General features: G+C 41.3%; 1 protein-coding gene across 2 annotated transcripts in view; it reads right to left on the reverse strand.

Moving 5' to 3' along the window:
• Positions 1-14,335: 14,335 nt before the first annotated feature.
• Positions 14,336-18,639, reverse strand: part of LOC145447140 (uncharacterized) — a 31,691-nt gene continuing 27,387 nt past the window's right edge. For both annotated transcript variants that reach the window (XM_080325561.1, XM_080325565.1), the window contains 4 exons: positions 18,350-18,523; positions 17,538-17,719; positions 15,955-16,218; positions 14,336-14,656 (listed from right to left, as the gene is read on the reverse strand). In XM_080325561.1, coding sequence (XP_080181687.1) covers positions 14,425-14,656; positions 15,955-16,218; positions 17,538-17,719; positions 18,350-18,523 — 852 coding nt within the window. In that variant the 3' untranslated portion in view covers positions 14,336-14,424. The remainder of the gene's footprint in view (positions 14,657-15,954; positions 16,219-17,537; positions 17,720-18,349; positions 18,524-18,639) is intronic.

The raw sequence follows: 18,639 nt of genomic DNA on the forward strand, positions 1-18,639 counted from the left end.
CCATATTATACGACCTACACGAAGGCTACGTAATCACTGCATGTGTATCTGTTCACAGATGAACAAGCTGACACGAAAGCAAACGCATTTCCGGTTCAGTTTATGCAGTTCATGGTTCCAGCTCACACACTAGCATTCAAAAGTAGGTTTTGAGTTTTAATTTCCATGCTGGATTTCGCGAGACACCCAGAATGTCGTCGCGGGCCGCACTTTGCACACGTCTGGGTTGGAGGTACAAGGTAATGAAATAGTTTTGTCAATTTTTCGAAAGTGAGTTTTATCTATACTTAAACTACTTATTACTCAACTGGCGATGTTTTAGACCAGCGTCTTTAACCGGTGTGTTTGGTACATGGGCTGCATCATTACGAAAGGGTGTACAATAGGGCTGTTCAAAAATGACCTTATTATTCAAATTGTACTGGCTATACTTGATAAAATTGTTCAGTTAAATAAAAATAAACGCTGCACACAAATTTTGGTACAATTCCAAACTAGGAGGCATTGCTATAAGAGAAAAAAAGTCCTGGATTTATTTATTAGAAACAACAAATTTGGATCAATTCAAACCACTGCAAGCAAAGTTAGTGGGGTTAGTTAGTTGGAAAAATAGTATTTACGGAGGCAAAGTATTTAATTATTTATTATTAGTGTTGGTATCAAGTCACTACCTTCGAGTCACGAGTCATCTCGAGTCATTGCACATTTTGACTCGAGTCAAGTCAAGTCAATCGATTTTCAAAAGTGACTCGAGTCAAGTCAAGTCACTCGTTTTTTGGAGGTGACTCGAGTCAAGTCAAGTCAAGTCACGAGTCAAGTCAAAATTCAAGTTAAATTGAATTTTCGAAGTATGAGTGATCATTCAAATTCATTATATTTTACTAGCTGTGTTAAAGAGATCAATTGGTCATTTATCTTGAGTCAAATAACGAATAGAAAGTTAAATATACATGCAAAAATGCGTTGTATCGGTCACGCACACGTAGAACTCCTAATAAAATAAGTTAGTAACTGAATAGCTACATCAGGGGTGTCAAACATACGTCCCGCCAAATGATTTCATTCGGCCCGCGAAGAAATTCTGAGTATATGTTGAAATTGCGTGATTTTATCCAACACATTTCTCGAATTCGTAGTAAGAAATATAACTAATAAATATTCCTTCAGGATAGCAAATTCCGAGTATTGTTTAGTTCATAGGCCACATTATAACCACCCGACAGCGGAGTTTGTGATTGTAGTCATCGTCAGGAGAAAATCGCTGACATTGACACCCAATTCCGCGAATGCGAAAAAGTGCATATATATTGAGTTAAGAGTTAAAAACATTTTGTAATCATTTAACTGGTGCGGCCCGAGAGTGATCTGAATATTTGACTTCAACCCGCGACGTCATTCGAGTTTGACAACTCTGAACTACATGCTACATTCTCTGATTATCAGCCAAAATAAAGGATCGAATGCGAAGCCTCGAGAATATGAAAGAAATTGATATGGTACAATACACTAGCCATCTATGCACAAGCACATCTGTGAGGATATGCATGCATAAAATTTGTTTGATCTAAATCATACATGTTGGTAACGGTGAGCGCCGTGCAATGTAAGGACAGAACCGTCCAATAAACAGCGATACGTTGCTATTAAATTAATCTTCTACTACGACAATGCAAGCTGTGATCATTTCGTTTGCGGTTAGTGTTGTGATGTAACAATGTAGGATCAGTGAAACGTACAATCAGTGAATGACTGGTTGGTCTCACAAGTTACAACGGCATATCGTGAATAATCCGAACATGCACAAATACATTGATTTTGTCGACACCATTTACTTGATGACTTGAAATTGACTCGTAAATTTTGCTCCAAGTCACGAGTCAATCCACATTTTTGAAGCGCCGAGTCAAGTCAAGTCAAGTCATTTTTGCAAAGTGACTCGAGTCAAGTCAAGTCATTCGAAAAAGTTGACTCGAGTCAACATCTTGCATAGTACAAAGATTTTATTTAGGCTCGCGTCGTTAAGGCCATGGAATTTCAGTAGTAGAGGGTCGATATTAATATTTCAAGGGTCACAGTCACGCGATCACAGCGTTTGTATATATATATATATATACGCAATGGACATCTACAATATATCCTAATGAGATTGAATAACACCGGAGGAAAACATAAGTTTTCCCGTTTCTACAGATACTGCTCGGACCCCTCTGCCAGCCTTGGAAAACTAGATCATTCCACTTGTCCAATTACACCAATTATGCCTGTTATCCAATTCTAATCCAAATTTGAAATCTTTCTTTGCTCTAATTCTAATCTCATTTGCGAAATGTTTCTTTGCTCTTATTCGAATTAGAATATATTTACTGATTTTCCTGAAAATTATACAAAAGAGCTGCACAACACGAAACGAGCCAAGTTTGCTGTGAAGAAGTCTTGTTGTGTTGACTAAAAGAAATGTCATCTTTCAGAATTGACTCCCGTATTACCCACTTTTCAACGAGACTGTCGTGCTGTTGACTGAAAATCTGGCATTTTGCAGTGATACTCACGAATTACCCGCTCGAACGTTCGCATGACCGTTTTCGCGTCATTTATACCGTTGCAGGCGATAAGGTGCCTGAATGCGACACGTTTCAGTTGAGTAGATGTTATATATGTAATAAAATGCTTCGCACAAATTCGAATGTTGCAAGAATCGTGATTTTACCTTTCCTGTGATGCTGTTATCGTGTCGAAAATGCGATTTTCGATTGCAGAGTCAGAGACAACGGGTGCACGCGTTTCGAGATTACTCAACTGCTGTCATCGATGCTTATAGCACAGTGGTTCTTAAACTGTTTTGAGTGGGACCCAAATCTAAGTTTTATGTTCATCCCGCGACCCAAGCCTTGCACTTCTAAATAATGTATCTTTATAGTTATGCTATGCGTTTTCAAGGTCATAAGTGTTGGGATCAAGGTCAGTGTCTTCGAGTCACAAGTCATCTCGAGTCATTGCACAATTTGACTCGATTCAAGTTAAGTCGCTCGATTTTTGAAAGTGGCTCGGGTCAAATCGAGTCAAGTCAAATCAAGTCAAGTCACGACAGGGCTGGGCATTTTCGAGTACCTGAGTGACTCGATTCTGAATCACGTATTTTGCTTCGAGTCGAGTCGAGTATTCGAGTATCACTCATTATGACGTCATAACAGAATGTAATATGTCAAAGTTCAAATTTGTACCTCTTTATGCCACCACAAAGAATATAATGCGTGCTATCCATCACATTAACCATACTTAGTATTTTTCGACCATCCCGATTCCATTGCCCTTTGTGACAATGTTGTGGGATGATCATGACTTCGGAAATGTGGTTATTTCCAGTAACGTTCGTAGCTTTGTACGTGTACTTCATACCCTGTTTTCTATGCTGCAATACGGATAATTAGGGTTTCATGGCTTCCACAGTGGAAAATAGTATAGACGCTATAATTTTTGATGATAAATTAACTTTTAGTGGCGAGAAGCGTTTAATTTCAGTACTCGGAAAATTAGTCTTTTACTACTCGACTCGAATCATTAAAATTAATACTCGATTCAGATTCGAGTACTCGAATCATTGTGCCCAGCCCTAGTCACGAGTCAAGTCAAAATTCAATTCAAGTTGCCTTTTCGAAGTACAAGTCATGATTACGTCATTGCATACTGCTAGCTGTTTGAAATATAGATTGAGCACTTGAGCAGTCATTTATTTGAATCGAGGAACGAACTTAGAGTTAAATAGAAGCCTACCTGCAAAAAGGCGTTGTATCGCTCACACATACGTAGAACTGCTAAACTATACGTAGGTAATTGTATAGCCTCCGTCTATAATTATCCATTGAAATTGAGAATAGAATGCGAAATCTCGGAAAGTGAAAATAAATTGATATAATGTAATGCAATGCAATAGCCACCTAAGCCTACGCCAATGGTCGATGAGTATTAATATATTCGAATTTCTTTTGAGGTTTGGTTAAGGTGAGAATAGAACACAATAAGCAGTCTATGGAACAGAGATAGATATTTTGCTGCTACATCACTTTGCTACAAGTTTACGACAACGTAAGCTGTAAGCTCCGATCACTTCGTTTGCGGTCAATTTATTTGTGATAGAACAGTGGAGGCTCAGAAAAACGCACGGTCACTGAATGATTGGTCGCTCTCACAGGTGACACCAGCCTTTCGCGAACAACTTGAACATATGCAGGATACAGTGCGTTTTATCGACACCAAATAGGCCTACTCGATGACTCGAAATTGACTAGTAAATTTCGCACCAAGTCCCGAGTCAATCCACATTTCTCGTACGCCGAGTCAAGTCATTTTCGCAAAGTGGCTCGAGTCACGTCAAGTCATACGAAAAAGATTACTCGAGTCCTCCGAATGCTGGGTCATATATGAAATAGAAACCGTGCAGATAACCAGTTGTACGCAACTCAGCTCCAAGAAACATGTGTGGTGCACTTACTGTCAAATTGGGGAGCAATCGGTATAATCCAGTGCCGAGCATTTCCACGACCGGACATATCAAAATCGAAGGTTATGGCCAACCAGCGACGATCATTTTGGGTCAAGGTTTTGTCGTCGCGGATTTGTTCGTCACCGCACTTTGCCCAGCCGCATATTGGTCAAAACTTCATGTATTCAAGTGTTCTGACGCGGAAAGGGTCGGCTCCAAAATGTTTGTGTATTGTCTAATAGCTTCGCACTTGCATATTGCACACCCTAGTCCAGGGGTGGCCAACCTGCCGCCGTAGAAGGAAATTTGTGCGGTCGTGCACACGTAATTCAATTAGTATGTGTTAGCGGCTGTCGACATGCAGTTTGAATTTACGAATTGATTCCTGATTACTTGAAAGGTTTAATCAACGCGATTCAATGTGACATAATTTCTAGATTTTAATATGATAGCTCTCTTTGCAATGAGAGCTCCGCAGTACCGATGCGAACAGCAGAGGAAAATGATGCGCCTCATATAGAAATACCGACCCGGAATCGTGTGCTCCTTACTATAACGACTATCCTGATTTTTTTGATTTTGATAATAACAGCACGATCAAAAGAAAATGGGATGAATGTCGACCATGTCAATCAAGGTGATGAAGGAAAACGCCTAAACTTTAATAACGTGGGGCTGTGAATCATCATCCAGATAGCTCAAAACGATCAACCTATGTGTTAATGATAGCTGAAAACGTTTACCCTATGTGATAATGATGGGTCGCCACAATCATTAGTGATCTGTTCTAGTAGCGAGGAAACATGTTGAGTCAAATCGGGACCATCCATAATAGTTGCATCTTCATCTTGATCGATGGAGTTGTTTCTGCCAGCAAACTGGATCAGAGATGAGGGAATCTTTCGAATTCGATAGAGACTCCGGATTGCGCTTCGTTTGCGGTATCCCACCAGTGCCTCGGAAATAGCAGCGGCATGTCACAGACAACAAACTATAGTATCCACGGCAAAACGCTAACATTTTATTGATTATCGCTCTTTGCTCTTTTACCGTCTGTCTGTCAAATAGCTGAACTGTAACGGTGCCGGTGACGAGATGCTATCTCCGGTTTATGTAAAATGTACAGGATTGTCCCGTTGGAAAATTTGTAAATTTCAAAATAATCAATACAATCAAAATGGTAAAATCAAAATAAAAAATAAACGAAAAAAAACTGGTTTAAACCAGAACGCTAAACATGGCCATCAGTGACCACTTCCGGTTTCAGTGCGTATAGTAAGCGGTGTTGGGATCAAGTCACCAGAGGTGGTCAAAGTAGTCAAGAAAACTACTGAAGTAGAAGTAGGAGTAGTGACGCAACAATCTACTCAAGTACGAGTAGAAGTAGTACTTTTAAAAGCAGCATAAAACTACTTGAAGGAGAAGTGGAATTGACTGACTTTAAATCTACTCAAGTAAGTAAGTAGTTGTGAAAACGATCGGGACCGTTCCCGTGAATCCGCGCAATGAATTTGTTCATATATGTTATCCGGGTGGTGAATGCCGAGTGCATAGCGGAGGAGTGCATCGTAGTTAGCGTTGAGCGTGTTAGCCAGTTTCTCTGTCAGCGTGAGTGCTTCTATTTTCCGTAACGAAGAACCTGCTCGATACTGGCAAGGAAAATACAGGTCTTGAGCTGGGGTGAGGCACTTGAATGAAAGAGGCTATGTCGACGTCTTGCCGCGCCCCAGGCCTTTGCTCGACTCGCCTTGAGCGCTTTTCCAGAGTCCGCAACTTCAATACCGAGGTATGTAAAACTGGTTACGTTCTTAAGCCCGATTTCTCCCAGTTGAATTGGTGTCGCGTTCCCCGACCGAGCTGGTATGGCCAGAACCTCAGTCTTCTTGGTATTGATCTGAATGCCAACAAGAGCGGCGGTCACCTCTCTAGCTGGTTGATGAGGCGCTGTGCCGCTGCGGTGTTCGTGGCTGCCATTCCAAGAAGTCTGTGTTGTCCGGGAAGGCCGTTCGTAGCACGAAGTCAAGGATGACAACGATCAGGAATGGTACCAGGGAGTCACCTTGAAGCACGCCAGCCGAAGTGTTAAAATCTCCTCTTGGCCCGTCATGTATTCGAACTCGCGCTCGTGTGCCAGTGTAAAAGGCCATGGCGTTCGTTATCGACTCAGGAATTCCATAGAATCTGAGGATCACCTGCGTATCTCTAACAATCCGAACATACACATGATACCGACACCGTTTACTTGATGACTTGAAATGGACTCGTGAATTTTTCTCCGAGTCACGAGTCAATGAACATTTCTGGAGGGCCGAGTCAAGTCAAGTCAAGTTATTTTCCAAAGGGACTCGAGTCAAGTCAAGTCATAAAAAAAAGTTGACTCGAGCCATCCCAACACTGCGGAGCGTATGTTTGACAACCCGGCTCTTTACATTTATCAATTTGAGATTTGATGTTCGGCGTGTGATTTTCGATAAGCAGTAATACCCATTGATACAACGTGAAACTCGGATTTCTGACATTTATTTCGGAACTATGACTATTCTGAAGCTGTAAACCAATGCATTACATTCACGAATGGTGTTGTATTACATTACTTCAGATACGACAGAGCATATCAGAGCAATGTTTATTTTAAATATAAAGGAGTCAGTATGGACAAAATACATCTTCTGAGTATTCGTTCGTGATATTTGGGATTTGCGATCTTTGGAAATTTTCAATTGATTCCTTCGACTGTTGTCGTCTCGTTACTTTCCTTCTGAAACATAAAAGTGAAATTTAAGATATCGGCACTAATATCGCTACGATATACGATACGCTACATATCTATCTCCCAGATATATTAGAAACCTATTCTGGTCTACTATCATGTGTGAAATAACCCGTTTGATTCGAAAGTGGCTTACGCGAAGTACAACTTTTGCTGTGTGTTTTGGATTTGTGATTAGTGTCATTTATACGATTATTCCTTTAAATTTCATTACCACACTGAAATAGCCGAATGCATTTTTAAACTGGTAGCTCGTAATACGAGTATGCCGTGGTTGGTGTAAGATTGGAAAACCGCATACGTGTTATGTGGTTGTTTCGACATCATCGTATATGACGTACATGTACATTAGTTCACTGTTCACATTATCAGATAATTATGTAACATGCACATAAATTCCAATTCGAAAAGGGTAGGCTCACATATAGCCGACAATTTATATCGGGACTGTATACTATACCGACGAACCGGAATGCCACACACACAGATTTTCGTGTTCCACCAAATACGGTGCCACGGTCCACCCAGGTGCACGTCCTAGCAGCTTACTGTAGGGTCCGGACCCCCTTTCCACTGCTGCGGCAAGCACAATAACCCCCAAAACAATGATCAGCAACAATTTCATTGTCCCTTCCACGTTATGACTAGCGATACCTTGGTTGCAATATGGGATGGTTAGAAACTTACACTTACACATCTTGCATAGCTTCTTGGAGGTATACAGAACTTCAATATACAATTGAATAGTATATTCATAGTGAAATTAATATACTATACACACATTGAATATGGTTACACTATTCAACATCTTGCATGATACATATATTTCATTTAGGCTCGCACCGTTATGGCTATGGGATTTCAGTATTAGTAGAGGGTCGATATCAATATTTCAAGGGGCACAGTCAGCGATCACGGCGTTTGTATATATATACGCAATGGGCATCTGCAATATATCCTCATGAGATTGAATAACACCGGAGGAAAACATAATTTTCCCCGCTTCTACAGATACTGACCAGACCCCTCTGCCAGCGTTGGACAACTAGATCATTCCACTTGTCCAATTATACCAATTATGCCTGTTATCTATTTCTAATTCAATTTTGAAATCTTTCTTTGCTCTAATTCTAATCTCATTTGCGAAATCTTTCAATGCTCTTATTAGAATTCGAATCTAATTACAACACGAAGGAGCCAAATTTGCCGCAAAGAAGTCTTGTTGTGTTGAATCAAAAAAATTCATCTTTCGGAATCGAATCCCGTATTATCTACTTTTTACCGATACTGTTGTGCTGTTGACTTGAAATCTGTCATTTTCCAGTCATACTCACGAATTACCCGCTCGACCGTTCGCATTACAGTTTTCGCGTCATTTACGGTGTTACAGACGTTAAAGGTGCCTAAACGCGAGACGTGTGATTTGAGTAAATGTTATATATGTAATAAAATGCTTCGGACAAATTCGAATGTTGCAAGAATCGTGATTTTACCTTTCCTGTGATGGCGTGATGCTGTTATCGTGTCGAAAATGCGATGGTCGGTTGCAGAGTCAGAGACAACGGGCGCACGTGTTTCGAAATTACTTTACTGCTGTCATCTATTATTATGTGGCAGTGGTTCTGAAACTGTTTAAACCGCGACCCCAATCTGGGTTTTATTTGCATCTCGCGACCCAAGTCTCGCACATCGAAATAATGTATCTTTATAGTTATGCTATACGTTTTCAAGGTCATAAGTGTTGGGATCAAAGTCAGTACCTTCGAGTCACAAGTCATCTCGAGTCATTGCACAATTTGACTCGATTCAAGTTAAGTCAATCGATTTTTGAAAGTAACTCGAGTCAAATCGAGTCAAGTCAAGTCAAGTCACAAGTCAAGTCAAGATTCAAGTCAAGTTGCCTTTTCGAAGTACCAGTCATGATTGCGTCATTGCATACTGCTAGCTGTTTGAAATATAGATTGAGCACTTGAGCAGTCATTTATTTGAATCGAGGAACGAACATAGAGGTAAATAGAAGCCTACATGCAAAAAGGCGTTGTATGGCTCACACATACGTAGAACTGCTAAACGATACGTAAGTAATTGTATAGCCTCCGTCTATAATTATCCATTGAAATTGAGAATAGAATGCGAAATCTCGGAAAGCGAAAATAAATTGATATAATGTAATGCAATGCAATAGCCACCTAAGCCTACGCCAATGGTCGATGAGTATTAATATATTCGAATTTCTTTTGAGGTTTTGTTAAGATGAGAATAGAACACAATAAGCAGTCTATAGAACAGATAAAGATATTTTGCTACTAGATCACTTTACTACAAGTTTACGACAACGTAAGCTGTAAGCTCCGATCACTTCGTTTGTGGTCAATTTATTTTTGATGGAACATGGAGGCTCAGTAAAACGCTCGCATCTTTGAATGATTGGTCGCTCTCACAGGTGACACAAACCTTCGCGAACAACTTGAACATATGCAGGATATAGTGCGTTTTATCGACACCAATTACTCGATGACTGGAACTTGACTCGTAAATTTTGCACCGAGTCACCGAGTCTTATATTCTCTGCATTGCTTTTCATTCAGTGTGCATGCCTCTTCTTTACTTGGCCTAGGCAAAGGTGGGTTTCTGATCTCATGAATACGACTTCTGATCTCATGAAGACTACTGTTTCGACACCCTCCTATCTTTTCATTGTATCACAGTTTTGTGACGTTTTTAAAACGATGAAAATATCAATAAAACTGATTGACTGAGTCAATTCACATTCATCGTACGCCGAGTCAAGACAAGTCATTCTTGCAAAGTGACTCGAGTCAAGTCAAGTCATACCAAAAAGGTGACTCGAGTCATCTCAATACTGGCTCATCTATGAAATAGAAAACGTGCAGATAACCAGTTGTACGCAGCTCAGCTCCAAGAAACAGCTGTGATGCACTTACTGTCAAATTGGGGATGAAATCGATATAATCCAGTGTCGAGCATTTCAACAACAAGACATATCAATATCGAAGGTTATGCCCAACCAGCGATGGTCATTTGGGGTCTAGGTTTTGTCGTCGCCGATTTGTTCGTCACCGCACTTTGCCCAGCCGCATATTGTTCAAAACGTCATGTATTCAAGTGTTCTGACGCGGAACGGGTCGGCTCCAAAATGTTTGTATCTTCTTTAATGGCTTCGCACCCGCATATTGCACACCCTTGACCAGGGGTGGCCAACCTGCCGCAGTAGAAGGAAATTTATGCGGCCGCGGACACGCATTCAATTAGTATGTGTTGGCGGCCGTTGACATGCAGTTTGAATTTACGAACTGATTCCCGATTTCTTGAAAGATTTGATTAACGCGATTCAGTGTGACATCATTTTTCGATTGTAACATAGTAGCGCTATTTTCAATGAGAGTTCCACAGTACAGATGCGAACAACAGAAGAAAATGATGCGCCTCATATAAAAACACCAACCGGCAATCGTGTGCTCCTTACTATACCGACAATCCTGTTCTTTTTGATTTTAATAATAACAGCACGATCAAAAGAAAATGGGATGAATGACGACCATGTCAATCAAGGTGATGAAAGATAACGCTTAGTTTTAATAACGTGGGACTGTGAATCATCATCCAGATAGCTGAAAACGTTCAACCTATGTGTTAATGATAGCTTAAAACGTTTACCCTATGTGGTAATGATGGGTCGCCACAATCATTAGTGATCTGTTCTAGTTGCGAGGAAACATGTTGAGTCAAATCGGGGCCATCCATAATAGTTGCGTCTTCATCTTGATCGATGGAGTGGTTTCTGCCAGCAAACTGGATCAGAGATGAGGGAATCTTTCGACTTCGATAGAAGAGACTCCAGATTGCGCTTCGTTTGCGGTATCCCGCCAGCGCCTCGGATATAGCAGCAGCATGTCTCAGACAACAAACTAGTATCCACAGCAAAACGCTAAAATATTGATTGACTATCGCTCTTCGCTCTTTTTCTGTCAGTCTGTCAAATAGCTGAAATGTACTGGTGCCGGTGACGAGATGCCATCTCCGGTTTATATGAAATGTACATGATTGTCCGATAATAAACCACATTCACGCATCCCGTCCGAAAATTTGATTTAAACCAGAACCCTAAACATGACCATCAGTGACCACTCCCGATTTCAGTGCGTATAGTAAGTAATGTTTGCTAGCTGTTTGAAATATGGTTGAGTGGTCATTGATTTTGAACCGATGAACGAATATAGAGTTAAATATACACGGATGAAAGCGTAAACTATGTAAGTAATTAGATAGCCTCAGGGTGGCGAGATGGCGCAGTGGTATAATCTGCGGCTAAACACCAATGGGTGCTGGTTCGAGTCCGACCGACGTCGACTTCCGAATTTCGATATCTAGGTGTTGGAGGTTTACCTAGGCTCCTCATCGGCGTCAGCGGTGTCTTACAAACGCCTAGAGGTGGGTCGTGCTATAAGTCGGCAATTGCGGAAAATAAGAAGAATATCGGCCTGGTGTAAATGATAATAGTAGTCGACAAACACCGTGAATACCCCAAAACAAACAAACAAACAAGATAGCCTCAGTTTACCAGCCAAAATAGAGAATAGGGAAACATATTGATGACATGCAATACATTACCCACAACATGTTCATGTGATAGAATTCGAGCCTGCGCCAATGGTTGACGAGTATATATACCATATTCGAATTAAATTGACCTAAAACTGGAGGTTTCGTCAAGGTAATACCAGAGAACAGGGATTTATATTTTGCTATTAAATTACTTTACTATTAGTTTACGACAACGTAAGCTGTAAGCTCCGATCCCTTCGTCTGTGGTCACTGGTCAATTTATTTGTGAGAGAACAATGGAATCTCAATAAATCGCACGATTATTGAATAAGTGGTCGCTCTCACGGGTTATACAAGAGCTTCGCAAACAATCCGAACATATGCAAGATATAGTGATTTTTGTTGACACAAATTACTTGATGACTTGAATTTGACGCGAGGATTTTGCTCCGAGTCACGAGTCAACCCACATTTCTGATGCACCGAGTCAAGTCAAGTCAAGTCATTTTTGCGAAGTGACTCCTGAAAAGTCAAGTCATGCGTAAAAGGTGACTCGATTCTGACTCGAGTCATCCCAACACTGATGTGATAAAGGTGCAGCCAAGGGTTTAAAATCGTGTAGGATTATGACTAGGCCGGCATCACTATCAGATTAATCGAGGAAAGTCATATTATAGGTCAGGGCTCGGGGATGAACCATATTGACCCTATATTTTCAATTGTGATTCTGAAATAGCCATACCAGGGATCCAGTCGACCATCACGTGACAATTGAAGATTCGTGGCGTCATGGTGGCGAAAAATAGCAGTTCACTATACATTAGGGTTACCATACGTCGGTAGGAGGATTTGTCCTCCTTTTTCAGGAAATTGAAAATGTCCTCCAAGGACGACTAAATATCTTCCTTTTTGACAATTCGCCTTTACAGCTTTTACGGTAGGATAATGGACACTCAGGCCTCAGAGTCAACTGAAAACCGGCATAAATGACGTGAAATAGGTGATATGGACGTTCGAGCGGGTCATTCGGGATTCGAAAGAAAGTGATGACTTTTATTTTTTTGGTCAAAAACACGAAACTACCGGAAAAGTGGGTAAATCGGGAGTCGAATTTGAGTGATGACCTCTTTTATGGCCAACATAAAATTTCTGGTAATTATAGGCCTACCAGCTGTTTTCAATTTCGATCAACTAACTTTTTTGATTTTGTAGTGTCCTTATTCCTCGATTCCAAAACATGGTAGCCGTACTACGCATGGGATTCGTCGAATGCACCATATTTGCTGTTTATACACGCGGATGTGATGTTATAACGCCCGCACTAATGAAACCGGTTGTTCGACGTTTGAGCATGCGTCATAATGGAAGACGACAGTTGAGCAAGGGTCAATTTACCTTTGCTACACGGGCAGGAAACCTTTTGCAAGCGTAACATATTTACTTTATTTCCTTTAGACGAGTCGTATGATCCTTTTCAAAGGTTAAGGCCATTAAGATATACATTTTAACGTAAAACAACGATTGTAAAAAACAGTAAACATTAAACAACAGACAACAGGTAGGCTACCGTATTTGCCCTATTGTAGAATAATCAATTATATTTGACTGCATGATAATGAAATATTATTAACAGCAAATATTAAGCATAAATTGTAAGGTTTTGAAAGGGGCTTTTGAGGCCTTAAAACCCTAAGAGTATGGCCCTGTCTTGGCCTCATAAACACTACAACAAAGCTACAAGAATAATGATTCCAGCCGTATTCAAAATTTATTGAGAAACTGCGGCAATATCGATAAACAAGATGTGAATACAGTGCCAAATTATAAATCCAAAATCGTCAATCGCAATTTTTACATAGCCCGCGAATTTGGAGGTACGCTACCGGGATCATGGCTTGCTTCGGCTCACTAAGGAGCAGAGGTGGTCGGTACCGCAGTACTGCTTTTTTGGATTAGTCAAATAAGTTTTGCCTACATGCGCTACTTGAATTTTGTTAGCCCAACGTAATGCCTTGAGATGAGTTTGCAGCACCGTGACGAGTGAAATTATCATGGGAACCACGTGAAATAACCAATGTATTACCTATAACTCGATATATTTTCGAAGATTGTACCTATTTGAAGTGTGATTGGTCCTTTTGCGTTAGTCACGTGGAAGCAAGGCTTTGGAGCCGGAGCCGTGTACTTTCAACAGAACCGGAGCTGGAGCTAATTCATGATAGAAGAGAGCTCCGGAGCTACAGCAGTTTAAAATTGACGCCAGCTCCAAAGCTGTGGTTGAAAGTATGCAACCTTTTAACCATTTTTAAAGCACTTCAATAGTTTTCAGGCCTTTCATTTATTGCTTCGACTTGAGGTAATTTTGACATGTTATCGAATTGCTACTTCCTAGTGGAAATTTACGGCATTATACCTACGTCTACTTGTGTAGCATTGATGACAAGACCACATTTGCTCACAAGTAACGGAATTTAGAAAATTGAATACCAGTCAGCAAGCCGCCGGCCACCTTCAATTCCAATGTCTTCAATCGAAATTTATATATCTCCATCAAACATGAATGCACGCACCACCAGGATTATAGATTGCTACGATACAAGAGTCCAAGTCATCCACGGAACAGGTCACTGCTCTCCGCCATGATAGCGGACACGCATTGGATGTAGGCGAATCTACCCAGGTCGCTGGCGAACTCATTCCAATCCTTGTTCGGCTCGGGAGTTTTGATCTTCGGGGGAAGGTAGTAGGTGCAGGTTTGCGTTGTCTGACTGGTCGGCAAGTAAATGCCTGGACTTTCCGTGCGGAACGTGACAAAGTAGTCTCCGCTAGCTGGATCCAAGCTGAAAATAATCAAAAGTTGAAATAATGGGTAGTCCACAGTGGCAGGCTTGTACAAACTGCTGTATTTTCGAGCTGCGCAACCAGGGCTAGGGCTATTCACCATTCAAAACTCTCAAATAGATTGGAACTAACTATTTTCCACATGAACATCAGTACACATATGAAATGGGAAGGGGTTTCGACCCCCAAAACCAACCAAGGGTACACCAAATTTGGTAGTGATGACTGATAAGCTAGCAACTGCTGCAAGAACATCACACAACAGAGCAAGGGTATCACTGTAGAAATTAAACATGGAACGGCTACGACCGATTTTGCAGCTTCGTTCCGCTTCGCCGAGGCTGGAATGGAGAATTGTTTTGCGTAAGGGACTGTAGGATTTCTGGCAATCCAAAAGCTATCCTCCCGAGCGCAGAAATTACTGAATCTGGTCTTGATCGAAAGCTACTGTTGCACCGATTCCAAAAATATAATTTAAAATATTGATCAGGCTCTGATAGACCCAGAATCTGTCCTCCAAGTCTGAAATATCGGGATAGTTCATAACAATCGGGTAACCGCAACACAATGGCCATAACAATGACCCGCTGTGACTCTCCGATTGTTCGAACAATGCCAATATTTCAGACTTGTAGGACGGATTCTAAGTGGATCAGTGCCTGATCATTATTTTAATTTATATTTTCGGAATCGGTGCAACAGCAGCTTTCGATCAAGACCAGATTTAATAAGTTCTGAGCCCGGGAGATAGCTTTTGGATTGCCAGAAATCCTACAGTCGCTTACGCAAAACAATTCTCCACTCTAGCCTTGGCGAAGCGGAACGAAGCTGCAAAATCGGTCGTTGCCGTTCCATGTTTAATTTCTGTAGTATCACCATAGTGTCCTATATGCTGTGGACACAACCAAATCTCACGCCTCGGTGAAATTGGTCTACGGCGCACTTTATATATAGCTAAAGGCAATTTGACTGTACTTTTTGACCGGCTAGCCGAGCGTGAAATTTGATGAAACCAAACACCGTTAAAATGTAACATTCGAGGCTGATTTTGGGTGGTTCCGGGACCACGAGCAGACGGAAATTAATATTTTCGCAATCAGTATCGCGGTAGCTTTTGATTGATACCCGTTTCATCAAATTTCGCGCTCGGCAAGCCGGTCAAACATTACCGTCAAATTGGCTTTAGCCAAATGGAAAGTGTGACGTAGACCAATTTCACTGAGCCGTGAGATTTGCCTGCGTTCACACCATATAGGACACTATGGTATCACAATTCACGCCATACGACGACACTCACCTCGCGTCAATAGCATCCGACAAAATCCCGCACTCCGGCACAGAAAAGCCCGACTCTCCTTTCACAGTAATTTTGACCGAGCTGTCCGGTTGAATCTTCGCCTTTTCTCCGTCACGCAGTGCGAAAGACACGTCGCTGACAACGTACGAACCGCCGCCAGGCCCGCGGCCTTGGAATCGGAGGTATAGCTTCTTGCCGTCTTCCGAAGGGACGCAGTAATCGTTATCGATTAGAACGCGGAAGGTGCCGACCAGTTCGCTCTGACTGCAAGTGTAAAGGGTCGTATATGAGACTTGTGTAAATTACTTGATTTTCGAAATGCGGAACCAGAACTAGAACTAGAACTATACTCATTTTTCAAAATATGCAACTAGGACTAGAACTACTCAAAAATCCAGGAGTTAGTTGACCGTTAACAAGCTAGATTATAGTTTGTACAAGTCTGTGGGAAATTCATTCGACCATACTTTGTTCTAACGGATAACCAGAGGTGGCCAAAGTCGTTACAATTGGAACTCGAGTAGAATTAGTGTTTCAGAGTAAGTAAAAAAGGTATATTCTTGGCCTAGTTTTGTCTAAAAGTCTGAAAACTGCGAATAAGAAGTAGTGGTATGAAATAGCAGCTTCTTAAATATGCGGCCCAAGTCAGCAAAACATATTCGAGTACTTCGAAAAAGTATGAGCGCCTCTTTACTGACCGGCTTTGCGAATGACACTATTCAATGTACCATACATAGAGGTGCTCAGTAACGAAGTACACTGCAAGGCTGTCTTGCATACCTACACTACTCGCTAAGTAGTTATATTTATACATCTACTTGTACTCCTTATCATTTTCTTCGGGAAATTTTACTTTCTTTTTGAATGAACTAGGATTGATTACTTGCACAACGCCTTTCGCTTCCCACAAGATAGCGTAATGGTGGAGCGTCCGGCTTCTTGCTCGGGCGGTCGAGGGTTCGATCCTCGCCCAGGACAGACACTGGTATCCATGGATTGTCCGCTTGGCGGCCAGCATTACCGGGACAGCATGGAGGGGTAGTGCAAGACATGTAAAGCCTTGCATGGCTATTCCTGTGCCTTCATAGTCCGCGGCATATGCAAATCATACACTGATGGCGTGCATATGCAGTATGCACAGATCGAGTGTATGTATATGATGAGTTGGTGTATATGCCGCAACAAACGTCAAGGAAAATAATATACTACGTCCTATTCTTGAGTAAGTTTTCGTTTATTTCGCACTACTTCCTCGAGTGGTTAGGTTTTTGACTACTCCCACTTCTACTTGGTATTTTGTAAAATAGGAGGTAGATTTGAGACATGCATAAATTGCTTACATAACTTTTACGAGTGAAATTGTCATGACAACTGGTCGAAAGAGCCAATGTATCACAGTGACTGAATATGTATTCGAAAATCGCACCTATTTGTAGTGTCATGAGTTCTTTTGCGTTAGTCGCGAAGATACATCTTGCGATTTTGAAGCTATAGGCGCCGCCTAATCAGTGCTGATAACTCTGTTATTACGTGAGAAATTTTCTCCCAGTGTTGAGGTTTCAAAGTGGTCTGGCCTAACTTACATGTACTCCGTGACTCCGCCAGGTGGGGCTCGCCTCAAGGTGCCGTCGTTGACACGGAGCTGGTCGAACGGAGACCAGATGTCCAGGGCCGCCACTGCAGGTGGTTCAGACACATCGTTCTCAATTATGAAAGTCTTGTAAGCTGCGTTGGTGATGTTGTCAAACGCAGACGGCACATCCATCTTGAAAAGGAAGTCAGATTTTAGCTGGATTTTACCAGAGGCAGCCTTGTAAGTGGGAGATACAAAATTTGCAGTAGGCTTATGTGGTAATGTAGTATAGAATATTTCCTCTTCATCACTTTAAGAATGAATTTAGTTATTGTTGTGACAACACAACAATTGTTCGAAATATCCCCTGTAACACTCCACGAGAAGGTTGCGCCTCTTTAAAGAGCCATCAGTCATATTGTGTTAGTCACGAAATCCCATCTTACAATTTTAGAAGAAGCCATCACCGATCAAGTGCTAACAGTATGTGACCCGGGACCATATATACGTTTTGAAACCAAGCATAGGCTACTTGAGTACGTTTCAGATCCTCATATTCTACATTCACTTGAATTAGTTTGAAATGCCTTCGAAAATTACGACGTTCCTTTCAATTCTATATTAGTATCAACGATTACGTTTTCACCTCAAGCTATTCCATATTCTCACAATAACTCCAAACGTAACTCACATACCTATATAGAACAATACCTTCCGACGAACGTAGTATTATTAACGGAAAACTTTAATCAGTGTCTCCCATACACATAACTGGATTAGACTGTCAAGTCGGAGATTAGAAAAATATATTGTCAGACTTACGGGCTTGCCATTGTAGTACACCGGGTTGACGAAAGGATATCCCATGTGGCGGGAATCGGGGTAATCCTGTCCCTTGGCGCCACAGTAACTCATGCTCCCGCAGGACGTACGAATTCCAATACTGTCAATGTTGTTGTCGGTCGCCATGACGAACAAGACATATTCCTCTCCAGCCTGAAAAAAAACATCCGAAGTTGAAATACATAAACACGTTTACAATCCACCATTTGAAATGCTCATGCCACATAAGGCAGTGTGAAAAAACTGACAAAAATTTTGTTCATATTTTG

This window comes from Botryllus schlosseri, chromosome 1 (assembly GCF_051294905.1).
Source record: "Botryllus schlosseri isolate E-star chromosome 1, Bs_hap1, whole genome shotgun sequence".
Taxonomy (NCBI): Eukaryota; Metazoa; Chordata; class Ascidiacea; order Stolidobranchia; family Styelidae; genus Botryllus; species Botryllus schlosseri.